This window comes from Diachasma alloeum, unplaced genomic scaffold (genome assembly GCF_001412515.2).
Source record: "Diachasma alloeum isolate Michigan unplaced genomic scaffold, Dall2.0 Dall_scaffold_00494, whole genome shotgun sequence".
NCBI lineage: Eukaryota > Metazoa > Arthropoda > Insecta > Hymenoptera > Braconidae > Diachasma > Diachasma alloeum.
Window position 1 is genome coordinate 673,938 of NW_021680627.1, and position 27,404 is coordinate 701,341.

The 27,404-nt window shown below is 36.5% G+C and overlaps 9 protein-coding genes across 15 annotated transcripts in view; 5 read left to right on the forward strand and 4 right to left on the reverse strand.

The window, feature by feature from the left end:
• Positions 1-162: 162 nt before the first annotated feature.
• On the forward strand, positions 163-3,701 carry LOC107042657 (fructose-bisphosphate aldolase). Of its 2 annotated transcripts, none has more exons than XM_015263802.2 (4): positions 163-280; positions 1,507-1,716; positions 1,789-2,589; positions 3,073-3,701. In XM_015263802.2, the coding sequence occupies exons 2-4, from the start codon at positions 1,510-1,512 to the stop codon at positions 3,163-3,165; spliced, it is 1,101 nt and encodes a 366-aa protein (XP_015119288.1). In that variant the 5' UTR covers positions 163-280; positions 1,507-1,509; the 3' UTR covers positions 3,166-3,701. The 2 variants fall into 2 exon arrangements, with proteins under 2 accessions (XP_015119288.1, XP_015119287.1); XM_015263801.2 differs by lacking the exon at positions 3,073-3,701 and adding an exon at positions 2,772-2,883.
• Positions 3,702-3,840: 139 nt separating this feature from the next.
• On the reverse strand, positions 3,841-6,949 carry LOC107042575 (neurotactin). Its single transcript, XM_015263671.1, has 2 exons — positions 6,884-6,949; positions 3,841-6,573 (listed from the first exon to the last, which is right to left on the reverse strand). The coding sequence occupies exon 2, from the start codon at positions 6,539-6,541 to the stop codon at positions 4,337-4,339; it is 2,205 nt and encodes a 734-aa protein (XP_015119157.1). The 5' UTR covers positions 6,542-6,573; positions 6,884-6,949; the 3' UTR covers positions 3,841-4,336.
• Positions 6,950-7,160: 211 nt separating this feature from the next.
• Positions 7,161-10,087, forward strand: LOC107042554 (TBC domain-containing protein kinase-like protein). 2 transcript variants are annotated; one of them, XM_015263621.2, is made up of 3 exons: positions 7,161-7,723; positions 7,820-9,698; positions 9,786-10,087. In XM_015263621.2, the coding sequence occupies exons 1-3, from the start codon at positions 7,260-7,262 to the stop codon at positions 9,900-9,902; spliced, it is 2,460 nt and encodes an 819-aa protein (XP_015119107.1). In that variant the 5' UTR covers positions 7,161-7,259; the 3' UTR covers positions 9,903-10,087. The 2 variants fall into 2 exon arrangements, with proteins under 2 accessions (XP_015119107.1, XP_015119108.1); XM_015263622.2 differs by having other exon boundaries at positions 7,615-7,723; positions 7,864-9,698; positions 9,786-9,988.
• A 4-nt stretch (positions 10,088-10,091) lies between these two features.
• On the forward strand, positions 10,092-15,432 carry LOC107042552 (protein broad-minded). 2 transcript variants are annotated; one of them, XM_015263620.2, is made up of 8 exons: positions 10,092-11,940; positions 12,012-12,349; positions 12,420-12,610; positions 12,683-13,120; positions 13,208-13,533; positions 13,739-13,919; positions 13,988-14,207; positions 14,310-15,432. In XM_015263620.2, the coding sequence occupies exons 1-8, from the start codon at positions 10,112-10,114 to the stop codon at positions 14,318-14,320; spliced, it is 3,534 nt and encodes a 1,177-aa protein (XP_015119106.1). In that variant the 5' UTR covers positions 10,092-10,111; the 3' UTR covers positions 14,321-15,432. The 2 variants fall into 2 exon arrangements, with proteins under 2 accessions (XP_015119106.1, XP_015119105.1); XM_015263619.2 differs by having other exon boundaries at positions 13,988-15,432.
• On the reverse strand, positions 12,296-18,626 carry LOC107042555 (apoptosis-inducing factor 1, mitochondrial). Its single transcript, XM_015263623.2, has 8 exons — positions 17,226-18,626; positions 16,756-17,033; positions 16,596-16,659; positions 16,369-16,526; positions 16,157-16,287; positions 15,513-16,077; positions 14,814-15,413; positions 12,296-14,702 (listed from the first exon to the last, which is right to left on the reverse strand). The coding sequence occupies exons 1-8, from the start codon at positions 17,320-17,322 to the stop codon at positions 14,631-14,633; spliced, it is 1,965 nt and encodes a 654-aa protein (XP_015119109.1). The 5' UTR covers positions 17,323-18,626; the 3' UTR covers positions 12,296-14,630.
• On the forward strand, positions 17,564-18,715 carry LOC107042566 (proteasome assembly chaperone 2). Its single transcript, XM_015263649.2, has 2 exons — positions 17,564-18,121; positions 18,230-18,715. The coding sequence occupies exons 1-2, from the start codon at positions 17,789-17,791 to the stop codon at positions 18,632-18,634; spliced, it is 738 nt and encodes a 245-aa protein (XP_015119135.1). The 5' UTR covers positions 17,564-17,788; the 3' UTR covers positions 18,635-18,715.
• LOC107042567 (translocon-associated protein subunit delta) lies at positions 18,693-19,781 on the reverse strand. Its single transcript, XM_015263650.2, has 3 exons — positions 19,457-19,781; positions 19,109-19,392; positions 18,693-19,030 (listed from the first exon to the last, which is right to left on the reverse strand). Exons 2-3 carry the CDS (start codon positions 19,358-19,360, stop codon positions 18,770-18,772), a joined length of 513 nt encoding a protein of 170 aa, XP_015119136.1. The 5' UTR covers positions 19,361-19,392; positions 19,457-19,781; the 3' UTR covers positions 18,693-18,769.
• LOC107042558 lies at positions 19,612-22,619 on the forward strand. 2 transcript variants are annotated; one of them, XM_015263632.2, is made up of 6 exons: positions 19,612-20,392; positions 20,570-20,789; positions 20,876-21,189; positions 21,266-21,451; positions 21,510-21,658; positions 21,908-22,619. In XM_015263632.2, the coding sequence occupies exons 2-6, from the start codon at positions 20,570-20,572 to the stop codon at positions 22,455-22,457; spliced, it is 1,419 nt and encodes a 472-aa protein (XP_015119118.1). In that variant the 5' UTR covers positions 19,612-20,392; the 3' UTR covers positions 22,458-22,619. The 2 variants fall into 2 exon arrangements, with proteins under 2 accessions (XP_015119118.1, XP_015119117.1); XM_015263631.2 differs by having other exon boundaries at positions 19,612-19,968; positions 20,194-20,789.
• Positions 22,620-22,716: 97 nt separating this feature from the next.
• LOC107042551 (erythroid differentiation-related factor 1) overlaps positions 22,717-27,404 on the reverse strand; it is a 5,339-nt gene continuing 651 nt past the window's right edge. For 2 of the 3 annotated variants that reach the window (XM_015263616.2, XM_015263617.2), the window contains exons 2-3: positions 26,821-27,003; positions 22,717-26,742 (exon numbers count right to left, since the gene is read on the reverse strand). In XM_015263616.2, coding sequence (XP_015119102.1) covers positions 22,774-26,727 — 3,954 coding nt within the window. In that variant the 5' untranslated portion in view covers positions 26,728-26,742; positions 26,821-27,003 and the 3' untranslated portion in view covers positions 22,717-22,773. The remainder of the gene's footprint in view (positions 26,743-26,820; positions 27,004-27,404) is intronic. The other variant, XM_015263618.2, reaches the window with a different exon arrangement.

Sequence of the window (27,404 nt, forward strand, 5' to 3'; positions counted from 1 at the left end):
CAGTAGTTGGGCAGAAAGTCCAAGACCGTAGAGTGCTGTTGATTCTCCCACTTTCAAACATCCAAAAAATTTTCAAAGAGATACATATTTCTGATTGAGAACCGGATGAACGTGCGCCGACGCAAGTAAAATAATAGACTTTGAACCGAGGTAGTTCCTCCAACGTTTTGTTCCTCGTTCAGTTGCTCACGGACTCTTGCGCGGTGTTCAACTGTGCTATAATAGTACATTTAACTGACTGGTCATATTAACTTACGTCAACTTCGAAGTACAAAAAAACGTGAGTAATAAATTTTTACTTTTTAAAATTCTCCTGTATTGTTTTCTAACTTGCATGCAATTTGGAGCATTTGTTGAGTGAAAGAAATAACGAAAAATCACGGAGACCCAGTGCTGAATGACCTTGGTTGACATTAGACCAATATAGCTCGGTCCTCGGTATATAAACCACAGCAGTTTTATAACGAAAAACATCATTCTTATTAATTCAAAGCTCTTAACTTTTATTTAACACTCTAGTGTTGTAGTTTCATGTCTCATATTTCGATTGATTAAATTTTTTGTTTTTTTATTGATCTTTTTTCGTTCAAGATAACCTTTCTTAGGGAAACACGTCTCTATAGTGGAAAGACTATTTATCAGTATTTTTATACACACAAAAGGGGTCAAAAGGGGAAAGAAGGAAAGAAAGTAGTCAAGATTAGATTTCAAAGGGGGTACATATTCGAAATGTCAAACGGTGCATTTAGTTTGAGTGAACAATATTATGCAACCTATGGGCGCATTACGCAAAAGCATCATGCTTGCGTGTGAAAATTAAATCTCACGTGGCACATGTGTAAGCCACAATGTTTGATGAACAACATATCAGTAGACACATATCAAATCAATTAAATGGAGAAAGGTATTTAGATGAGGCAGGGCGTATTTCATCATCTTAATGATAAGACGATACGACACATTTTGGCTTGTTAACAGAGTGTCAGTTTTTTAATATAAAAAAACTATGAAATTTGATATTTCTCCAAAGGTCCAATTGTCTCGAGATGCATGCGCAGATTCGAATTCGGTTATATTACTAACTATCGATTTATGATGGGTAGGAAACAAGAATCTATTGTGACATTGAATACACCTTGTATATATTGTTAAAACATAAATATATATCTAACATGTGATTAATGACTTACGTTGATTGGAAAAGAATAATGTGCTGATAAGATATTTTGCATTGACTTTATCATTTTCCTTGACCCGAGCAAGACTCTTCAAAGGCGTTGGTCAAGAGATTAATTTAATTCAAGAAAAATAATAAACACATTACAATAGAATTGCACAAGATGATGCAATTGTAGGTAAAATTGTTGAGTCGAGTGTCAAAACTGATGAAGTTTCGGTCTTGTTTCATCTTTCAAGCTTATTTAAGTGAATATTCTCCGCTAATGCAGAGAGTGAAAGAATTTATGGTTTATAGGGGAATTTGTTATCATTATTATTATTTTTTAGAACATGCCAGCTGAAAAATACGCGAAAGCTGAACCAGAGCTCAAAGCTGAATTGAAAAAAATCGCTGAGACGATTGTGGCACCCGGCAAGGGCATCCTTGCAGCTGATGAATCAACGGCGACAATCGGCAAACGTCTTCAGGACATTAATGTAGAAAATAATGAAGCTAACCGAAAAGCATACAGACAGTTGCTCTTCACCACAGCAAAGGTAAATATTCACAGATTTTACTTTTTTTTTCGTTGTTAATTCTAATAAGGAAATTGATTTATTTGATTAAAGGACGTGATTACAAACCACATCTCTGGTGTCATTCTTTTCCATGAGACTCTTTATCAGAGCTCTGATGACGGTAAACCCTTCGTGGAACTTTTAAAAGAACGCAACATCATACCTGGAATAAAGGTTGACAAAGGTGTTGTTCCCCTCTTCGGTACTGACGATGAATGCACCACTCAGGGTCTCGATGATCTCCAGGCTCGTTGCATACAGTACAAGAAGGACGGTTGTCACTTCGCCAAATGGCGCTGCGTTCTCAAGATCAAGGGAAAGACTCATCCAAGCAGACTAGCTATTCTTGAAAATGCTAATGTGCTTGCACGTTATGCTTCCATCTGTCAAAGTGCTAGGATTGTACCAATTGTTGAACCTGAGATCCTCCCCGATGGTGATCATGATCTAGCTCGTTGCCAGGAGGTTACTGAAGAGGTTCTCGCTGCTGTTTACAAAGCACTCAATGACCATCATGTTTACTTGGAGGGAACACTACTCAAACCCAATATGGTAACGCCAGGACAGAGCTGTCCAAAGCGGGCCTCCCCTGCTGAAATTGCTGTTGCTACGGTAACAGCTCTACAACGCACTGTACCACCTGCAGTTCCTGGCATCACCTTCCTCAGTGGTGGACAGTCCGAGGAGGAGGCTTCAGTTAATCTTGACGCCATTAACAAGGTTCCCGGCAAGAAACCCTGGGCACTCACTTTCAGTTATGGACGTGCTCTACAAGCCTCCGTCCTCCGAGCATGGTCTGGAAAACCTGACCAAATTGCCGCTGCTCAAGATGAACTCATTAAGAGAGCCAAGGTCTATTATTCTCTGTTTCCCTCACTATTTTCTATTTCTATACCCTAATTTTCTGTGTTGTTTCTGTCAACCCGCACCTTATTTCCTTTAGTGTTTTACGAGAAATAGACATACCAACTATCTAGTTGTAATTTTTCCTCTTCACTTAGTGCATGTGTTGAATTTTGTATATACTTGTTTAGGCCAATGGTCTCGCTTGCCAAGGAAAGTACGTGGCTGGCAGTATCGTCAGCAAAGCCGCTGATGTATCCCTTCACGTCAAAGCACACGCCTATTAAAATACACCACTCGATACATGCTTGATTTTCTCATTTTATTTCTTTCTTAGTACTTTACTTCCCTACCCAGTGTAAGTATTTTTAAAGTCCTCTATCAACTTGTGTTAATTCTGTGTCACTATCTTTCCTATTTATCGCAATTAATTTCAAGAAAATGCCATTTATTGCAACAATTATTCACGATGAAAATATTTTCTACTTTTAGGCTAATAGCGAATCGGCTCTTGGAAAATATGCAGGAGGAGTCGCCGGAGCGGCAGGTGATGCAGCATTGTTTGTAGCAAATCACGCTTATTAAGAAAAAAAAAAAACGTATTTATCAAAGTTTATTCGCTATAGCTGTTCGACCATACTTTATACATCAAACGATGAAATACGCATGCCTATGGCATAGGTGTAACACAAAAACCATTTTTCTCGACTTTCTGATGGAAGCCAAAGAGTTAAAAATTGTTTAAACACAATTGTGAAATATTCTTGTTGAATCGCTGACAGACGCAGATGAGAAATAGGGAAAATGAAAAATTAATAAATATTGTCTTTTTCGTTTTGTGAAGTAATAATAAAAATGAATGATACGCATATTTATGACCTTTGGATGTATCATTAACTGTCATTAGTGAGTATTGTTGTGCACGTATTGGAAAATATAAAAAAAAGATTTAAAAATTTAAAAAACGTCTTAATAGTGAAAATTGTAGTTAAAACCAGCTGATTAGATGATGAAAATAATGCAATGTTGATTATTTTACGACAAATATCTCGGACATCAATGCTGCATCTAATATTTTCCCTGTACTCCGATTTAATAAATAACACTGGAGATTGAATAAATGGTGTCTCTTAATTTTTTTCCTCCATTCACGTCTCTCTCGTCAGACTGCTCCCATCTCAGTTTTTATCAAGCTTAATATTTAAAGAATTGATACTCTCATTTATTTTCATTTATATTTTTTATTATACATATCGGGACTTTTAAGACCATTCATTGTAAGAATCGTAAAAAAATCGCATTACACTTTATCCTAAGATTATCATAGGTATCGTAATTATGCCTAATATACAAATAATTGTGATATAAAGCTGTGGGAAATCACATAATGTAGAATGATGTGTGAATTCATAAATTATCGATTTTACAATGCTCACCTAATATACTATAGCAGTCTATCCAAGATATGGCGTATGAATCGCCGATATGGGATACTTGAATGAATCAAATGATTAGTAATTAGATAAATAAATAAATAAATAGATAAATAGGTGAATGATGAAAAAATATATCGAAGATATCTAGAGAAATGTGTTGGAGAAATGTTCAATACTGGTCATCTCATAGACGAAATCAGTCTTTTCATGGTAAAAGAAACGTCAGTCTTGGCAGATATTAAAATGATGGTTATTGTATTTGGAGGATAGTTTGAATTGAGTGATGAGCAGTGAAGAAGCAAACAAAAAAACTAATGTATCTAATCAATTCGTGCATATTTGGGAACAAGATTATTTTTAATCCAATAATCGCAATTGGGATAGCCATGTTGAGGGAGAATGTCCTGTCCAACAACAATAATTTTTCGAGCATTTTGACTATAATTATGATGGTTATTATAACCGTAGGTTATCTCTTTAGCTGCATCTATTATGCGATTGTGCCAAACAAACTGATTGAATAACTGCTGAATAGCCGATTGATGACGTTTTTCTTCGGGTGTGAAAAGAGTGTAAGAACCAAGAATTGCGGCAACATCACTATCGGCATCAGCGAGCTGGCCCCAACGAGGCTGAGTTGCGATATAAAATGATATATTATTGGGGGGTACCATATTAGTCAAGTTGTAGATCGGACAGAGTACGCGAATTTCAGTAATTATGGTGGCGAGACCATGGAGAGTGGCATTGTAACGTTTGACTACCTCGTCTGAAAGTCCTATCTTCCCCAATAACGATTCATTGACACTTTTCTCGATTTGCAAATGATCCATGCTACCATTGAGATTTTTCCAATGTGAATGGGGTGCTGCTGAATGTACAGTAGTTCCCATGACAACTTTAACAGGAGTTCCCACATGTTTAAATGTATCATAAACATTTTCGGGGATTATAGCCCCATCTATAACGAGCCATTCGTGTCTGTTACTGGGATTTTTATCAGCTTGACCAGCTGGAAGTTGTGAATTTTCAGAAGTGTTATACCAACTGGACGGTTCGGCATTAATTAACTCTTGAGGAGTTTTATTTCTCAAACAGGCAGCATCGTTGCATCGTACAGCATTGAGAAAAGGCTCAGAAAGTTTTTCCGATATTTCCAGATTTTTCGTCGGCAATGCTACACTAGGGCTCGATATCCAAGCTCTTGAAAATAAATTTTTTATCGGATGTGTCGCTGCCAAGAGACATGTAACGAGGGTACCTCCCGCCCGATGACCCCAAATTGTAACTGATTTCTCATCACCACCAAAATTTTGAATATTCAACTGAACCCATTTCAGTGCCACAATGATATCTGATAGGGCGTAATTTCCCGAGGTTGGTAAATGAGTTGACCTTGAGAGTGCTTTTGCTGATAAGAAACCGAATATTCCGAGACGAAAATTTGGCCTGACAAATACCATATCTCTAACTCTAGCTAACTTTGCCGATGGTTGCATAACACCTGGCGAACCACCGCTGAGTGTTTCAGCGCCAATCATAACGACCACAGGTAGTGGAGTATCATATCTCACCTGTGGGGTGAAAACATCCAGGTATAAACAATCTTCATCGCCTCCGGCGTTGCCTAGAGCATCGCGTTGCCAGCATGAATTGGATGAATTATGTGCAAGGTAAGTTCCATTCCAACAGTATTCAATACGATTGATAGGTTGTGCAGATCTCCATCTCAAGCTATTGACTGGTGGTAGAGCATAGGGTATACCGCGAAATGCAAAACCCCCATCCTCGAGTATTCCCTGTACCAGGCCACACGATGTTACTGCTTCCATATATTTTCCATCCTTGAGTAGTGGTTGAACAATCATTCTACGAGGACCAGCACATGCCACTGTAATTATTATGATAACTATCAGCAAAACTCCAAGAATAACGCCAGTAACAAGATGATTTCGTCGTGCAGTGGATATCAAAACTTGGAGGGGCCCAGGCTTTTGTGGATTCATTTTTTCCTCGTTGAATTCACCTCCATCAGGATCACCATCCAATCTCACAGTTTCCATACCGTCTTCCGTTATTGCTGGCGGTGCTGTATCATTTATTATTATCTTTTCTCCCACACTACCATCGAGTGTCTCAACACTGGCCAGTTCTGCAGACAATTCTCCATCGGGTCGACTTTTCTTAATGCTAGCCAGTACGTTGACCAGAGGCCGTCTCATAGCATCCAAAATTCCCACTTCACTTTCTTCAACTGCCTGCTGCTCTCCACTTTCATCTCTTGGAAATTCCTCCTTACTCTTAGGTCGACAAAAGCCTGGCATTTTTATTCCACCAATGGGTATTTTTTTCTTACGTGGTTCAACATCAGTATTAGACGACAACGACGGGGGGGATATCGTCGCCGCTTCAGCCCCCTTGTGTTTCTCATTCTCCTCATTCAACATTTTTTCTCTCTCTTCATCAGCAATTTCCTTTTTATCTGCGTTGTTACTATCTGTTTTGTCTAAATCTGGCCGAGTCATCGTTTATCAATTTCTTATTATTCACCTCTGATCTAAAATCACAAAATTTTGTTGAAATAATAGAGAAAAATATTGTGAAATTTTAATATATCTTATCTTCGATGGCAATATCATGCACACAAGTTGGCATTGGAATCAATACTATGTAGTTGTATATGAAATAAGCCGGTGATGTTTGGCTTCTTTTCTTTTCGCACAAAAGAACCACAGGGGTGAAGAATTTTAATACAAAACGTTTAAAAAAAACAAATGAATGAAAATGGAATTGATGTTGATTTTCTTATGCCGAAATGCTAGATTTTGTAATATATACTTTGAGATAAATACTCTGGGGGTACGTACTTTGTCAGATTCTAATGTACGTAAAAAGCAGAAACGGACGCCGAATGCGCCACACATACAACAAGGGGTAGGACGCTTTGGGGCAGATGCTTTTTACCTTTCTTTTCTCTCTCTCTTTATATATACATATATTGCATTCAAATGAACCGGGCGCATGCGTCAAAGAGCTCGCTACATATGGGGGGCGAGATAGATAACACGCCACTCCCTCCATACATATATGGGGGTTGTATATATGTAGTATACATAGTATATAGAGCCGGAGGAGTGTATATAACACAGTGGGCACACTTCAAACAGTTGACATAACCCTTTTTAATTGTATTTGTAGTCATCGACCTCATCGACTGATGAACATTACTATAATTTTATTAGAATGAGTCCTACTGCAATATTAGAAAAGGAAGAGCGATGTTTGGGAGGCATGACTTTTTTTGCTCAAAGTCATCCAAGTGAAGTTTGTGGAAGTAATGGCCTACCTCTCACTCCCAATTCTATAACAATATATGGAAAATCACAATTTTTAAAAAATCTGGAGCATCCTAATCTCTCACCGTACGTAGATATCATTAGGGGTAAACATGAACGAACTGTAGTAGTTGCCGAATACAGTGGTACGCCCCTTGAATGTTGTAATGAAAAAACAAGATCAATCAGTGATATCGTGAAAATAGCTTATGAAATATTATCTGGACTGAGTTACATTCATCAATTTGGCCTGGTTCATCGGCATCTCAGTCCTGATAATATTTTAATCAAGGAGAATGGCGATGTTCAATTATACAATTATGGACTATACTACATGACTGACAGAGGAAAAAATGTTCCATTTCCAATCGGGTATTTCTATAATTTGTTATTTTAATTTCTTTATTAAATCTTCATTAATCATCACAAGATAATGGACAATAATGGTAGACAATTTATTTGTTTGAGGTATCCAAAATATACAGCTCCAGAAGTCTTTTTGAATTCAACAGATGAAAGCAGCTGTAAAGTAGACTCGTGGTCATTGGGAATAATAATTAGCGAATTATTACTTGAAAAGAGCATATGGCCTGGTATAAAACTTCATCAGGGTTTGTGGAAAATATTGAGCCTTCTTCAAAGTCAAAATAGTGTTTTCGAACATTTAGCTAGAGAGTGCGATAGATACAATACATTCAAAAAAATACCACAAGATGTAAGAGATTTTGTCGATTGTTGTCTACAAGTACGAGCTTCACAACGAAAATCGCCCAGGGAACTCCTCAAGTTGGCATTGTTTGACAGATTCACCCAAGATAATATGAAAAAATATGAGGAGAGTATGTACAAAAATATTATCGTTCGAAATATGGAACAACTCTATTATTTGTGGCAACTAGCTGGTGGTGATATGACAGTAGAATTGAAAAAAAATGGATTGATACGCTCAAGACCACCAATACTTTCAATTCCAAACTTGATAATTCTACTGGGACAAATGTTCGGTCGGAGAGATACAGCTTGCTTATTAGATTTACGAGTTATTAAAGTGCCTTTGGATACATTGAGACAGCGTTTATCACACATTCCATACATTGCCAATTGTCCACGTCTGACGAGTCAAATGCATGTCAAAGCCCAGGATGATTTGACTGAAACATCCTCTCAATTGCCATTGGTAATAAGAGAGAGGGACACTGAATATCAATTTTACAGGATTGTTCTATTCGATAGGCTATTGAAAATTTATCCCATAACAAGAATAGCCATCATTCGTGAGGCTCACAAAGATATTCCTCCTCCAGTGAGAGGAGCTGTATGGGCAGCTCTGCTGGGCATCACTGGAGATATTGAAAAACGTTATGATGCCATTGATAAAGAAACACCAACACACACGGACCGACAAATTGAAGTAGATATCCCGAGATGTCATCAGTACAGTGAGCTTTTATCATCTGGAGCCGGTCATGAGAGACTCCAACGATTATTGAAAGCCTGGGTCAGAGATAATCCTCACTATGTTTATTGGCAGGGTCTAGATTCTTTGACAGCACCATTTCTATACCTAAATTTTAACAATGAAGCCCGGGCATTTGCCTGTCTCTCTGCATTCATACCAAAATATCTTCATAAATTTTTCTTGAAAGACAACAGTGCTGTGATCCAAGAATATTTAGCCAAATTTTCACAAATAATTGCTTTTCACGATCCCTATTTGGCCAATCATTTGCGATCGATTAATTTCGTTCCAGAATTATTTGCCATCCCTTGGTTTTTAACAATGTTTTCACATGTATTTCCACTTCACAAAATACTCCATCTCTGGGATAAACTATTACTCGGTGATTCCTCTTTTCCCCTTATGGTTGGGCTTGCAATACTCAAACAACTCCGAGACTCACTCCTCGTATCTGGCTTCAATGAGTGCATTTTATTATTTTCTGATCTACCTGAAATTGATATTGAACTCTGTGTCAAAGACTCTATGGCAATGTATCAAAATACCCCATCGAGTATTACATATCGAAAACATCAGTTTGATCAGTCCAAGGCATCCAATTGGCATGAGCCCGAGCCAGGAACTGAAAAATTGCCGAGAATCAGTATTAAAGATTATATACAGTTGTTTGATCAGAGTAAAGAGAATTCACATCTTCTCACTGTTGACATAAGGAATAGTATTCAATTTGAAAGAGGAGCAGTTCCAAATAGTATAAATATACCTTTTACAAGTGTTCAATTATCTCATACTCAAATTGATACTCTTGGACCTCAAGCAATGGTACTGACTGAGACGAATAACAAGATTGTCGTTATAATTGGACCTCATGATCAGAATAATACATTGGTAATTGGCGTTTTTTCTCTGTTTTTATTTATTTTTTTTTGTTTTTTATTTCCAATATTTACATTTTGTGTGTGTTTATTCTTCTAGTTTGCAGATTTCCTCATCAAATGTGGCATTGCCCGGGTCTGCGCACTCCAAGGTGGAATCTATGGACTTCGCGCAATTCGACCACAAATATTAGTTCCTCCACGAGAGTATTTATGAAAAATTTCACAAGCTATTGTTTTTATATATTTTTATTTGTTCTCTTATTATCGTTTATTTAGCAGGATTATTGTTATGATTCTTGAATAAATTTCCATAAATGAATATTATGAAGGATATTTTTATGGCTAGAATATCTATTACCATGGCAACGAAATCACTTCAAGAGATATACAAACCCTACAATTCATAAGTGTCAATGTTGTTTTATGTGTAATAATAAAAATACTACTGATAGAATGTCAGAAATGAATATGTCACTACGTAAGTGGGTGAAGAAATACATTAAAGAACGATTTAATGATGATATTGAAAAAAAATTAAATGACGGGAGGGGTGAAGGGGCGAGAGAGAGGAAAGAATCGGAAGGGAATGAGACGAAAATTATTTTACAATTAATTGCCAATGAGATGGTGAAATCTCGTGAAATTGGTGAAATAATTGCTGCTTTAAAGAAAATGAAGAATACAACGGATAATGATAATGGTGATGATGACACCATACAAGGTAACGTGAATTTGGAGAATATCGAGGAGAATTTTCAATCGTACAGGAGTGATGATTTGAGTGAAAATTGGGATGGTGGCCCTCTACTACCATCATCATCTCAGATGGAGGGCAATAATTTATTCACGATTTTTGATGAAATTTCTATGGACAAACCGGTCCACGTGAGACTCGGTGGATTTGAAACTTTATTTGAAAGTGATTTATCGAATAATTGCAATAGCGAAGCATTTGAACAGCTATTGAAATTATTGAAGGATGGTATAGCTGACACGACCAAGGCGGTTTTCGAAGCCAGTCTTCGCATTCATGCAAAACTCCTCAATAGTCCTCGTTCTCATGACGTATATACAAACCTTATAAATGCTTTTGAAGCGGAATACCGCTCGGAAAAATCTCACGAGAGTCTTCCAAACTTCGGCACTGGCATTAATTTCAAAATATTTATTCATGAAAAATTATTGCGAATACTCCACGTTATTGTTAGATTTCACAAAGAAATGTTGAAGAATATGAGAATCATTGATAGGACAATGGAGGAAATGATTGATCAATTTTTTGTTTTATTGATGTACAATGAGAATAAGAAAAATTCACACTGCAAGAATCTCAGTCCATTGAATCTTGTCTCTGTCCTCGAACCTCATGCTAATTGGAGTGAAAAATGGATTTATAGTGTTGGAACGAGAAAATTTTTTATTTCTGCTGTATCGAAATCGCCCATTTTACTTCAGACAGTATGTGAAATTGTACAAAAGGGCCTGGAACAAGCAACATTTAATGGTGCATTTGCATATTCAATAAAAGACGATGTAATTCAATCGATGTCTCGTTCAGTATATATATCAGGAGATACTGTTGAAACAATAACGTATTTGCATTGTCTCAATTTTATGGCTCAAATAAATAACTGTTTCAATGGAGCCTCATCGAATATGGCTCTTGGTTACAGTATAGATTTGCCATTATCATCTGGAAATTTTACACTTGCCTTGATCAATTCACTCAATTCATTGGCTACATCAACAATTCCGAAAACAATTTATAATGGTTCTCAACATGCCTTGAAACTTATGCTCGATCGGCCAACATGTTTGTTCGATTCCAGTGTTGGTAATGCCGCCCTCATTCCCCTCAAGAATTTCATTGCTGAGAATAATGGAAATTTGTGGCCACATACCATTGATTTGATCAATTTCATGCTTGACTCTGGCGATGGACTGTCATTTTTTACATCTCAATATCGATGTACTTCTCCTGACGAATTGAATTCATGCTCTTACTCGGCTACTCCAGCCGCAAGTTTTTTAAATTACACATCTACTCTTCTACGACAACCGATAGCCCTTATGAATATTGATCATGTTATCCAAATACTTGAACTGGTTGGCAAACTCTTTCATATTATAGAAAATTTCAGTATTATCTATAAGATGTTGGAAAATGAATTGTTCCCTTCGATAGAATATTTCTACAAGAAAATTCAGAAATATTCTATAAGACATGAAAACAACAGTCAACTTTTAGACAGGTATGAATGACAATTTTTATCTTCTCTATAACTATAATACTGTTCTACCTATCTCTAAAATTGAATTTTAGCGCTATACAGGAGATGCTATTGAAAATTGTTGCCTGGCCTCTTGGATTACAATTATTGACAAAAAATCAATTAACACTTGAGGAACTAATCAGGGGCTCCATCAATCCTTTTCGACATTCCTGGAGTTCTAATGAAATAATATCCTTCATCTCTTCTGTAAGTTATTTCGATGCAGGATGCAAATTAATGGTCGATCTGGTTCCTCACACGGTATCGATGCTATTGGATGAAATTAATGATAATATGGATAATGAAGAAAATTTAGCGGACTTACGAGATTGCGAACATGTTAAAAAATTTATTCATGTTCTCTCTCTATTTTCACACAATACAAAATGTGCGCATTTATCTACACATTCTGATGCTTCAATGGGATTTCTCCTTCATATATTTATTTCTATCTCTAGGTTTTCTCATTTTTATGATGGACGAAGATTCAGCTGACGACTATTGTGGTTATCCCCGAAATTTGTGTCAACTTTTTAATCATGCCATCACAATTGATTCATCCTTCCACTACATCAGCCTTTTGTCATTAGAAACTGTTATTTGGAATCTTGATATTCTGATTTATTTACTGAATCGCTATAATTTGCAGGTATTCATGGCAGCGACTATCAAGCCAAGTCGCAAAAGCAAATAACATTAATTGACAAATTATTACTTACAGTCAAAACTCCTTCAACTTCAAGAGTCCTGCCTCATTGAAGTTACAAAGTATAAAGATAGCAGTCAGGATGAAGGAAATGAAGAATTCAATGACAGCGAGAATTATACTGAAGAAAATAAAATTGAGGAGTTCCATCAAGTTCATCTTATTGACGAAAGCAGTATGCTTCGCAATAGCATCCTATCTAAATCGTATTTTATCAGGCATAAATTGGAAAAATTGACAAATTATGAGAATCCTGACAAGTGCACACTCTATTCAAGTTTTCCACCTCCAACACTTTTTGAAAATAATGATGTGATTTTTTCATCATCAACATCTGAGTCACCTTCATCGGAGCTTGAACAATTACTACATGATTGTAAGCCAGGTCTCAGAGACAGTGGATGGGTAATGCAGATCAGGAATGCCCATGGAAATTCACCGGGTCCAATGAAGGTATTGTTAATAATAAAATATCCAAGAGTCGTTGGTATAATATAAGCAAAAATTCAAATATTTATCATCTTTTTCACCACTTAATAGCATTCTACATATTTGATGCTCTTGGATCAAATGGAGAGGGCAATAGCCGCTGTTGAATGGATTGACATGTACAAATGGGACGATTCTAAATCAACACCATCTGGCTACCAGTGGTTGCCAGAGGAGGATATTGGTCTGAATTTGGTTATTAGATTTTCCGAAGATCACTGGGAAAATTCAAATAATAAACTGAACATTAAAGATGATTTAAAGCTCATTTTCGAATCTGTACATAAATTTATAAAATACCAAAGAAGTGAAGATTTCGAGGCGTTTGATTGGTTTCTCGGAACAATATTCATCATTTGCGATGGTAATTTGGATAGGTAAGATTGATGTAATGATAGCGTCTCAGTAAGCCGCGAATCAATTGGAAAATAATTCAACAACAGACTCTAGCAGACTTTTAATCATCATCGACATGTCTCAGATTGAAAACTTAATCTTCATTTCGATATTTTTTTTTTTTTACTACCATTGATCAAGATTTCAATTTTTCATCATAGACTTGTCATTTTTCATGGGTTTCAGATGTAAACATTTTGCGAAGAATATTGTGCGATTCCCATCGGCAATTTATATGTGGAATTTTCATGGCATTTCCCATGGAAAGGCAAGTTCCGTTCAAACTCTGACGACGCAATTCGTGTTGGCTCAGCAAATTGACTCAATTGTGATTCAAGAATTTCCTGAAATCAACTATGCCATGATGGTATGAATATTTTTTCCATTACAACAACTAATTCATGAGGACTAACTTTGTTTAATTATATTCACCAGAATGAATGGGGAATTAAATGGTGGATGATCTGTAACCGATTTTTGTCTCAATGTTTTTGGGGAGTACTTGAATGGTCGGAAATTATTCACTTTCTGGCCATATGCATATTATATCCTCCAGATCACATTGTTTACTATTGTATTTCATTGTTGCAACACTGTGAAGCAAAAATCATGCAGGATATCGTCGACAAAAAATATTGGCCGGAAAACATTGCAAGTATTGCTTTGTTTCCATGATTAATTCATAACTATTATTTTTTCCCTTCTTACTGTTTGAAAGTAAAATCAATAATTATGTTTGTTATCATTTTTCTTACAGGATTTGAGTAGTTATCAGTACGAGAATTACATAAGTTACATGGATCGATTGTCGCAGAAGTATCAAAACCAAATTCTTTCATCACTGAATCAAAACAAAACCACGGACATGGAAGAGGATTGAGGATTCTCACTCCTAATTGACCTTCAATTGCCTGCACCTCTGCTTGAGTTTCTCGCTTTATAGATTTTTTACTACTCAAATAACACAACTCAAGCTTCAATTAGTTTTTCTTTTTCTTTTCTTTCTTTAATTTAAAATATTAAATGCCTAGGGGATTTGTATGAGTCCTGCAACTCTTTTTATACATTTTTATTTCAATTACTCTTCATGAATGGCAAAGAGTTTTGCTATTTCGTTTAAATCCTCATAATGCGTCCCTCTTGCCAGCACCTTCAACATGAATGATTAATAATAAATTTTAAGAAAGTGGAGGAGAAGAAGAAATCAGTAGCGAAGCTGTAAAGGGTGATAAATAATACTGAAATAATTGAGAAGCCTTACCTGACGAGCTACTGACATACGGTTGAAAATATTCCATAGTACAATGCCTACGACAGTGTCATTCCTGAGATAGAAAATTATTCCTTTGCCATAGTCCTGTTCAGCTTGCGAAGCTATTGGAGAAGATTGTTCTCCCTTATTGGTCAGTGATATGTTTTGAGCACTTTCTTCGTCTTTCGACTGATCGTTGCTCAGTTGAGTATCTGTCTTTACATTGCTGTGTTTGTCTTCAGCCTTGGCAAATACACCAACGGTAGGGAGGCTCGAATCAACGATTCCAATGGCCTCATAGCCAACGTCTGGGCCCAAGTCTGACCAGAACATTGATTGATGCAAATAAGGCTTGCCTGCACCAGTCATATTTTCGCCAGCAAGTCTTCCAGAAATGACTGCATGATCATGATGCTCAACTCGTCTTCGACCAAGCTTTACATCATAGAAACAAGCAGCATCACCAGCTACCCAAAGATTGCTTCGCGCTTCGAGTTCAGCATTTACCAAAAATCCACCAGTTTCCGGATCAATTTCGAGATTAGATGGCTCAGCGAGTTGGGTATTAGCGGTAACTCCTACTGCAACTACCACTTGATCAGCTTCAATCTGTTCAATATTAAATGTAAAAATTAACGATTAAAAAAAAAAAAAAAAATGACAAATTGTTACATACACATTTGTTATGATAAAATTATAATTGATTACCGTCTTTCCATTATTCAATATTAAATTTAGTTGTCCTTTTTTCACTTCATAATTCTCAATCTCAACATTAGGCACACATGTTACTCCCTCCATTGTCGATCTCTTTGTAGTCCACTCACTCAAATACTCTGGTAAAACTTGTGCCATTATGAATTTTTCCTTGTAAATCTGATACACATGTTTCTGTGTATTTTCAAGATTTCGTGAGAGTGAACAGGCAAGCTCTGAGCCTAAAAATCCACCTCCAACAATAACGACATTCTTGACTTTCGGATCAGCTAGCCTCTCCTCAAGTTCTAGAAAATCATCCTTAGTCCTGAATGGAATGACTTTAGATTTAACTGATTCATCGGCATTTTCAAATATCGAAAGATTCTTTGGCGATGTACCAGTGGCAATGAGACACTTATCATATTTAATTTCATAGCCATCATCGAGTATTGCTATTCTATTGAAAGGATCAATATTTTTGACCGTCCAACCTGTTGCAACTGCAACACCCCCTTTGTCTGATTTCATGAGGTTATCGACATTGGCATAGAATTCTGGAGGCTCATAGTATAAACTGAAAATAAAATTCATTAGAGTTTTATCTATGTCATATCATTCTTTCTCATATCGTTATAATGAATGAGATACCTTACCTTCTTTCTGTACCATTCCACTGCCTGAAAGTCAACTGTGCTGATGTTTCCCTATCTTTGTTGTACCACAACTCTTTCGATAACGGTGGTCTCATATAGGGATGATCTGGCTCGTTGGTTATCACAAGTACCTGTTAATGTCATTCATTGACAATCCTTCTAATTGAATTATTAAATTATTTTCTATTACTGGAAATAAACTTTTGACATACCTTAGCTTTTGGGTCACGGGATTTAATCGATCGAAATGCAGAAAAAGCTGCTGTTCCTCCTCCAATTAATAAATAGGGAACATCTGTGGGAAGTGAAACTGAACTGACTGGATAGCGAGCTTTTACCGTCTTCTTCACTTTTTCATTCTCCTTTTTCTCTGTAATCAATGAATTAATTAGCACCACTACTCTGTTGAATTATTTCCAAGTATCATAACATTGCCTACTTTTTGAGGGAGTTTTCAATATTGATCCCTCATTCTCTTGGTTCATCCAATCGGTACGGGTATACTAAAATTAAATTAAATAAATAATAGGCGTGATGATTTAATACAATAGTGGAAATTTGACAACGAAAAATCTGATGAGGAATGTAGAATTTACTACCGTATAGATTGCGACACCTGCAACGATTATGACCGTAATAATGTGTTTCCAATATTTAGGAGCATTGTTATTCTCCGATGGGCCCTTGGGTGGTATTTTACCACAAATTTCTTCGCATTCCGGTGGACATGTATTAGTGGAGCTTTTCGACGAAGGCTCCATTGATTTTTCATTAAATTTTGGTGGCACACATTCTTCAGCTCTAATCGTTGTGCCCCGTTGTTTTGTCACAGGCTTATTAATTTTATTGTTACTCGCATGCCTCAGACTTCCAATTTCTGTAAATAAAAAATTTCAATCAAGAAATTAAAATAATAAAATGCAAATGGAGATGAGGTTAAGATATTTTTCTTCACGTGCTTCACACGCCCTAGAAAATTCATTTCATTTGATCCTCCATTAGTATAAATTGATAAATTGGTTAATTTAAAAAATTATCGACAATTGATGTAATTTCAAGCAATACTAACTTCCAGTGAATTCAAAAATTGCCGATTTGATGCAATTGGGATACGCATGTCTGGTGATCCGTGATATTTGGCCAATTCCTCTACCACAACTCAACATTTTTGTCTTTTTTTATTATTGTAACACTACACTTTTTTAAAATTTATTTTATATCCTTTATTTTATGGCATATTTATAACACTCACTATTGAAAATTTAGTATACACACAACTATAACCTCAAATGGGAACATAAGTAAACCATCTACTATTATCATTATTATTATTATTATTATTATATATATATATATACATCCAACGTACACACACACCTCTCTCTCTCCCGATATTGTATATGCGTATGTCTTGTCCTGCTGCACCAAAAATGATGAGTGAAAGAAGCACATTCCGGTTGCGTGTGAAGTGAGCGTTGAATTTAAAGCTTCCGCATTGATGAGTTGTTAAAAATATTGAATTGCAGACTTATGAGATTAAATTTTACGGACTTTGTAATTCATAGGACCATACATGTATATAATATTAATATTAATTGATTAGTGCTTTTGTTGAAAGTTTCACTATTCAAAATGATAAAACTGACAAATACAGGAAATTTTCACGATTGTACATTGATAATTCCTGCAGTAGCAGTGGGAAATGTAGCCCAGTTAACCATTGATCTCATAATTTCAAACGGTGAATTAGAAAAAATAGGGCATATAACGAGTTGCTGCTTTATTCCAATTGTCGGTGGCAACCCATATAATGCAAATTCCACGCAACTTTGTACTTCATGTGATATTTATCACAATTCCGAGAGAAAATTAATTGCAATTCAGATACGATCACCTGTTACAAAGAAACCCAGCGCCTTGTTCAATTCTGTCAAGCAGTTTATTGAAGATCAGCAAATAAATAAGGTATTTGATGCTAGTCCAAGTTGAATTTGTAATTACAAACTTATCTTAATTTGCATGTACATTTTTATCTCCAGTCTGACTAGATAATGGGATTCTTTAATTTTCCAGGTTATTATTTTAACAAGTGGATGGGCTCACACACGAAATGATGCTCAAATTCAAAGTGAACCAATGCGGTACATGGCTACATCTGGTTTTCTGTCGAAATTCAGTCAAATGATTGCTGATTCAGAGTGGACAGCGCTTGAAAAAACATCGAATACATGTGGGGTGGGAGGAGATGTGAAAATACCTGGTGGTGGATTCGCTCTTGAGCTGTTTCAATTTCTCAATCACTATGAGATTCCCACAGCGATTCTCCTTCGATTCTGCTCAGAAGGAGATAACATACCGGATGCAATAGCTCTCATGAATTATACATGTAAATGGATTTCTCTCAATATTTCGGAAATTAAGGTGCCAAATTCATGGAAATTTCTCTATGGAAATCCGGCCCCAATCAGTTTGTACTAAGTATAGACACCACAAGGATAAACGTAATTTTTTTCTAATTGTCATACCAAAATAATAATAAAGTATAATTCACCATTTTTATTTTAAATAAAATTATTAAAAAATCTCATTTACACTGGAATACTTAATATGGCTTTAAGCAGAGAGCTTCGATTTTGCCGAAAAGGCTGCATATGATACAACAACAGCGAGAAGTACTGCAAGTAATTCGGAATTGATCCAGGGTCCTTGATATACACCTGGATTATTGAGTGTCACAACTGCCAAAGGCTTGACAGATTCTGGGTCGTCCCCGTTGCGGATAGCCTTACGGAGGGCTGCATAACTCTCCTCGTCGTATAATTTAACGCTGTAGTCGCCGGAGCGTACTTTCTTCACATCTTCTGTCCACGATACCTGAATAAAAATATTGCGTGTTCATTTTCATAATTCACAACTCATGAAATTGTAAAATGTGATAAAACTGACTGGTACCTGGTATTTGTTATCAGTACTGAGTCGTACAGCTGGTAGAGATTTTCCCTCGCACTCAGCATAAAGTGAAATGTCCTTTATGCCATTGCTACATTTCAAAGTAAACTGAGTGGTGAATGCAACATTTGTTAGAATTGTTGCATCTTCCGTTACATATGCTGAGGCAGTAATCTCAGGCTTCTGACATGTTTCTCCAAAAATACCGCAAACGGAGAGGAGTAAAACACATGAAACTACAAGGTACTTCATCATTTCTTTTCAATTTCTTCAGACAATCTGAGACACTGTAAATACATAATAAAAGTTTACAGAATATTCAATAATGATTATAAATACATTATTACATACGTGAGTCTTGAAGGACGATGTTTACACGTTGTTTACAATGCTCGGTTGATGGCCAACAACTGCAACAACCAACTGACAAAGGACAAACCCCCAGAGACCCGATGATCGGTTGTTTGCCGTCCGGCCCGTCCGGGGGGCGAAAAAAATTGGTGCGTCGCGCCACGTGTCAAGAAAATTTGAAATGCATGCAGTATGGTGGAGCTGCTTACCACGCCCGCCCAGAGAGAAGTCAATTTTGAATGATCACACTGACACTACTGTCCAAAAAACTAACTCCAAAAGAGATAGCGCATGGTCCACAAAAATCTATTTTTTTTGTTTTTTGTTTAGATGAAAAAAAATATCGACTAACCACCATCGTAGAGACTTGTACATACAGCGCATGATCGACATCATCTAAATATAATATATATCCTATATATTAAAGCTTGCGTTCTCTTCCTGCAGTCAATTCAAATATTCGATGGGACGAATATCTTTTCTGTATCAAGCGTAAATCATTGTCATTCATTGTAAGTCAACTTCATTAAACGACATTTGTTTTTGCGGTCAATTAATAAAATGTGAAAGTTTCTATGCCAATTTTTCAACAAAAAAAAAAGATTGATTGCCATTGAGATTGACTTGCTGAAATTCAATTTAATGCTATTACTCACGACAAGTTTAAAAAAAAGTGAATATAGAAAAGTCAGTCAGTATAAAAAATGAAAAATGAGTTAAATATAAACCCCCGATAGGACATACAGATGTACATAACGCAGATGAAAGAGAGACGGAAAAGTCATTGGACTCACGGCTCTAACTTGAGGGGTTTACTGACGCATAATGTTTTCGTCGAAACCAGAATAGAAACGAGAGCGACATAGCAACGTTGAGGGATATACTTAAACGGACTCATGGCGAACATACGAGAGTGACTATAACTGAGGGTAAAATGTAAAGCGAATTTTTGACAAAATTTACTTCAAGTAAATATGAACATTGGTATATGCAACGGTATTTGAATACGTCTATTTCATAAACACATCTGAACATCCGACGAGATTATAAAAAGAAGAGACAGTGGTCTCTCATTGTTCATATATTGTTTTTATCACAAACTAACATTTCCAGATGTGTAAAAAAACGGGAATTTTTTTTTCTCTGCTTATTATTACATTATTACCGATCGTACATTTGTCGCAAGTTTCCTCACAATGCGGTGGCGATTCTGCGAGTCATAAACCCCAGGATAACTTGGCACTGTATAAAATTACACTCGATACTTATTGGACGCGTATTAGATTTCCAAAAAATTATCCAGATCAGAGGGCACAATTTGGAAAACTCATTGGTAAGTTTTGTGTTATACAACATTTATCCTTTTATGCGTTTATTAAATTAATATTGAAATGTTATTCTCAATAATGATGATTATAGGTCAAACACATGATAGAACGTACTCGCTTTATCGTTTGGGTACCCGATTAAATAGCGGAATAGCTCATTATATTGAGACCGGCGAAACGAATGGAATAGCCAGTGAAGGAAATAATCCTAATGTATTCGATTCATTCAGCGGCTTAAGTATATTACGGGGTGATGGAACAAGTTCGACACGAGCATTTGTCGATAGCAATCATACACTCGTGAGCATTGTCTCTCGAATAACTCCAAGTCCTGACTGGTTCATTGGAGTGGATTCATTCCAGTTATGCATTGATGGCGATTGGATCGACACTGTTACTGTAGAGGTTTGTTCTCACACATTAAATAAAATTCTTTTTCACCTTACAAGAATAAATATCTATAATATGCCATAAATTTCAGCTTGATCCATTGGATGCCGGTACACATGAGGGCATAACATTCACGGCTATGCATCAGCATCAGCGAAGCTGGCCGCAAAATTTAGCTTATCGAATAACTTCGAGGTATCCGGCTCATCCAGCTGCAAGTTTCAACTATCCAAATTTACCGCGATTACCACCAATTGCAACCCTCACCTTCACAAAGGTATGGATAAATATAATTGGCCATTTTTATTGATTATTTATTCATTTTGGTTTTTCAGTTGAAAGAATATAGTTTGACTGGTGTTTATCATCAAGATCAAGTAGAAATGGAATTTGTCAGTATTGAGGGAGCTTCGTCGCGTTATTCTCCTGTTAATGAAGCAATCAGCAAAACAGTTGTTGCAGTAGCGGATCACCAGAAATACGGGTAATGGCTGTTTTAGTTTTTTATTCACTTGTTCATTTAATAAAATCATCAAAAGAATGAGGGAAATGGGAAAATAAACAGTTACAAATGTTGAACGAAGAAGCATGGTAAATTGAGGTCAATTGCTTCTCTGAACCTACGTACATGCTTAAGAGCGGGAGCCGAGTGTGACCTACAAACTTGAACAATTAAAGTGCTATTATTTTGTCGCCACAAAAATATCACAACATTGCAAAAATTTTCCCACAGATATTGGATGAATAACAGCACCCAGTATACAATAGGAAATAATAAAGAGGAGAATGCCAAGGCAGCGATAATTGATGGCATTGTGTCATCTTATAATAAATTTCCAGTAGGAAAATATACACACGATGAAAGATTAAAGGGAAACTTTGATTTGGACAAGGAACCAAAGAGAGCTCCGATACGGCAGAACAAGAGGCCTATTATCAAAGGGAGAATCGTTAATTCCACATCACGGCCAACAAATAGTTTATTCCTGTCAAATCGTCCTCGAGTTAATCACCGATTACATATTAAAAATCGAGGGATTCAATGGAGAGGAAAATTGCATCAACGACGGGCACCAAGAGATTGCAAATCAAGTGACTGGACCGCTTGGAGTGCATGCAGTCGGAGTTGTGGAGTTGGTGAAACGCAAAGAGTTCGAAAAATTATCGTTAAAGCACGCCGTGGAGGCAAACCATGTCACTCCCTCAAGGAAACTAAGTGGTGCGGAAGCGCAACTCCTTGTCCGGATAGTAATAAGCAGATTGATCATTTTCATATCAATTAATTTAGTTATAGAATGAAGATTAAAAAAACTCAACAATTCACTCGTAATTAATCACAGCTGAAAGATGAAGAATACGTAGCTAATAATTTTGCAATACATTTTTTTTTTTTTTAATATTATCAGGAGATGCAAGTCAATTAGAGTCAAATAAAAAAATATGATGATATCAAAAGGTTTATTATTATTATTATTATTATTATTATTATTATTATTATTATTATTATTATTAACTGCAGGAGATGGAAGAAAAAAATAGAGACTTGATGAAAGTAGTGTTTTCATTTTGTAACAACTCCAAGTGTATATATAATGATTATCATGGAAGAGGATTATGGATTTGACAGAGCTTGACACTAAGCTGCTGAAGAAGATGAGCAATATGATCAACTAATGATAGGGCCGATCGATTTTCCAATTTCACCAAACTCTGACTGTAACATCGTTTATATACATCAGCTAGATGTTGGTACTGCTTGCTGTTATTCTTACCGAGGCACAATTTGGTCAAGGACTTGAGACAGTATTGTAATCTTTGCTCGAGCAACAGTATGAGCTTCTCCTCCTCTTGATTTTGATCCTGTTCCTCTGTAAGAGAATTATTGGAGGAACGATGGGCTGCTTCTGAATCACTCTGCTTATTCATGAGTAATTGTTGTTCCTTCTTCAAAAGCACATTTTTATCCAACATTTCTTTACATTGGAGAATACAATCGAGAGCATTTTGATAGGCTTTCAATTTATTTTGAAAAAGCGTTGCTATTTGTGCTTGATACTCAGCTAGAGCAACTCGTTCAAGTTGTACAGTTAAAAATTCAACTGGTTGTTCCAATGAGAGAAAAAGTTTGGCTGCCTTTTCATAATGAAGTTTACTCAGTTGTAATGGTGTTTTACGCTTGATAGAATCGGAATCAGATTCGAGTCGCCTGTAAATACGATGATACAAGGATCCAAGTCGATGATGGATCGTCGCTCCACGAAATTGATAAACAGGTTGCTTGGGGCCTGGCGTATCAATATCACAATGTTTCAGAGCTTTATGAAGAGTTTCAACAACTTCTCTCTCCAATTCCTCCTCATTGTCGAAACCAATGGTTGGATAATCTTGAAATAGTGTGGCCATTGTGAAGAGAGTTGTCGATAAATCCCAATTAACTGTATCCCATATCGCAGGGTTTGTCTTTCTCATACCTAGCACCTGGAGAGCCCTTTGATAACTGCAAAGTGCTTTTTTGTAGAAATTTCTCTCTTGAATTCGTTCATTGACATTGATATGGGCACACAGTCGCATCAATCGACCCTTATTCGAATGTAAAAGGGCGAGATTAGCTTCGTCGCATACACTCTCGAATGCCTTGATACCCGATTCGAGATGGTTCAATGATTGTGTCAAATGCCAACTGATATCGTCTGAATCCTTGCTGTTTCTTGTTGTTTTGTCAATAGTAATATTATTATCTTGAGATTGTTGTTGTTGCTGCTGCTGCTGTTGCTGCTGCTGACATCTCGTACTTGCCTGATTCATGTACAATACTCCTAATTCATTGTGAATATTTCCTATTCGTCGCAGAAGATTCGTTCTATCAATTTCAAGAGGTTCCAAAGACAAAGCTTTTTCATAAGACTTGTAAGAGGCCAATAGACAATCCTCAATACTTTTCAAAGCTTCAAAACAGTACTCAGTGCTCGTTATTTCTCCAACAATTTTATCCTCTATGTCATCTTTTTTATTAAATGCTTCCCTATGCTTATCAATATTACGCCAATCTTGAACAGCCATCAAGCAACAATCGCCCGCTCTTCCTAGTAGATAACTGGTTGATTTATCATTTCTTATAGCACAGAATATTTCCAAAATTTCTTGACATTTTAATACATTGAGGATATATCTGAGAGAAGCACCGTAATTACATTGTGGACTAGCGTATTGGTATTCAGCAAGGACTGCAAATATTAATGCTGCTTTTTCATAGAGCAAGGCTTTCAAATGGGCTTTCCAGCTATGGTTATCTGTCTTTTTCGGTGCTTCCCAAGTTGGTAATGTCTCAACTTTAGTCTTTTGACACAATAGCAAGGCATTCTCTGTTGACTGTCCATCAATAATCAACTGCTGCTGCTGCTGCTGCTGCTGCTGATGATGATGATGAGGTTTACTGTTGCTATTTGTCAAACTGTTTTCATTTCTACGGACTCTCTTCTTCTGACTCTTCTTTCGATTATTCAAATTTGAAATTTCTCCACTATTAGTCTGTTTATTCTGAGTATTATCTGTGTCCAGAGGATAATATGGCATTGGTATTGCTTCGAATGGTTTCGCTATGTTTTGGTGGTCCTGTTGTACTGTTGCATTGACATCGTGACGATGATTATCCGATTTATTATTATACACATGATTATCAGCATTATCAGGGACTGAGGTACTTGTGGGAAAGTATATTAGACATTGCAATCCATTGTAGACATGATCGAGAGCCATTCGACAACGTTCAACAACAGTTCCACTCACTGGGGGTGGTTTGTACTTGGATTCTTCGTGTTCAGATTGGTCTTTCATGTGCGCAAGCATTAGTGATTTGACACTGGCAGTGGCACTCATACCGTCATCATTCTCCTCAATATTGTCATGTTCATTCAAAGAATCGTTAGAATGGTTGTTGTCATGGCATTCTGTGGTGGTATCATTAACATCCTGATTACTGCTAGTACTCCTGCAATCTGATGCCGGATCATCTTGATAATCGTCTTCCATGAGAATGGGCTTAGCAGGATCTGTATCAGCAGGAACATATAGATCAGAGAGCATGTAATGGGCAGAGGTAACAATTTGTGGATATTTTTTTCGATTCAATAATTGTATGCAATTTGTGAGAAGCATTCGGATGGTGCCTTTGTGTCCTCTAGTTGGCCGATCCATTGAATATTTCATATTTCTGGCGACTCGATATAGAAGCATAGCAACAGGCACTGTAAATGGATTCTGTTCTTTATCTGGCTCTGGCTCCCTCTCCCTCTCGGTCTCGGTCTCCGTCTCGGTCTCCGGCTCTGGCTCATCGCTGCCAATATCAGTGCACAGTGATGTTAAATCATAAAGTTTGACTACATCATCATCTTTACCTTTGAATAACCAATATGTATGACCAGCTTTTGTTGCATTATTCTTCAAGAAACTCAATATATTTTGAGCAATATCACGAATAACTTTTGGACTGAATTTAGCATCATCCAGATTAGGGAGGTCCTCAGTTTTTATGAGTTCGTATTTTTTAACAATACCGTCCAAATGATAACACATGACCACTTCAGGAACATTGGACATGAGATTATCGAGCCAGTAATCAATACCAGTCAGAACATTGATAGGTTTATTCATATCTCGAAGCCTCAGACTGATACATGGATGGGTTTGACCACCAAATATAGGCATATCCGTTCCTATTAGCATTTGTATATTCTCAAATGTCCATACAACATTTCTGGTGAAATTGTGATTGTGATTTGGATCTGGCAATTTATCTTCGCGAGTTGGCTCAGGTAACATTGGCTCCAGACTTTGAAGGCTTAATGGGCAAGTTGAATTAATGCTCATTTCATCTTTACTGCTATCATGATCATTGTGATTGGCATTATTGGAATTGATATTGTCATTGGTCTTGTTAGTAGTGACATTGTTACGCAATTCATTGTCGGCTAGAACCAGTGAATGATAGAGAAATTTTGATACTAAATTCTTTTGCTGAAGTGTATTGCGGCTATTATGAGTTGTCTTGTGAAATAATTTACTCTTCTTGTCATCGCTCGTGTCCTCAAATATATTTTCATAAAAGAATTTCTTCAACCATTCCCAATCTGTTTCAGCCTGGCGCAATAAATATTTATGAATGTCAAAATCATCGAGAAGCAGTGTGTTTTCAATTCTATGGACCATCATCGAAATGACACTGTGACTGTACGGCATTTTTAATAATTTTTTAATATTCTCAGCATCTGATACAACGTCAACCTCACCAACGCAGTCAGGAAACATATGGGCCATTCGAAAAGATGAAAATCCAGTGTTTGTGGACCATACACTCTGCAGTCCATAGCTCTCTGCTGAACTACTCAGCCAATTGCTTGGTGGATGATTCAAATCTGTATTACATTGCAACTGGGCAAAAGTGGCTGGTGTTTGAACTGCTGTGTACTTTACAACGGCTGTCGATTTTACGGCTTTGACCAATTCATAGGACGATGATGACGATGATGATGATAATGATTCTAGATCCTTATTCATTTTTGTATTTATCCCCTGAAAATTATACAAAATTAGATGCAAAAAAATATTCAATTTCATAATCACTCGTTTGTGTTGAAATTTTAATTTTACCTCACAACTTGTCCAAAGAGCTCATTTTATTACATTTATCCATCGATTAACACTCCAAATTTTTTGTATTTTTTCGTATATTATTATTATTGTATTCTTCTAGAAGCACACATGGACTTATTGACAATTCCCACAACACAAAACAGAGAATAACGCCATCTGTAATGTACGTTGAGTCGTTCACTGGAAAAAATCGGAGTATTCAGATCCGATCAATTAGCCCCTCATGTACAAATATTCCAAATTTTTATTTTTTTCCTCATTGAAGTAGTTTTGACGAAAATTGCGAGCTAATAAAAAACATTTGCTGGTTGGTACTTTTTGTAAAATAAATTTTTGAAAAATCACCCCTGAAAAAAAGGCGTTATCCCCCCTATTTCATTATTTCCAAAAAAATTTATCACCAATCGGTAGCAAATTGTTTGAAGATTTTTGCGAGTTAAGAAAAAATCGTCAGTGCACTCCTATTATTGTGTAAATTAACAATTCCAATTTCAACTGAAAACCAGAGTTGATGACCAGAGTTTGTAACAGAGATGTCAGACAAGATATGAATGTTTTTTTTGGCTCAAATGAAAGAGCGG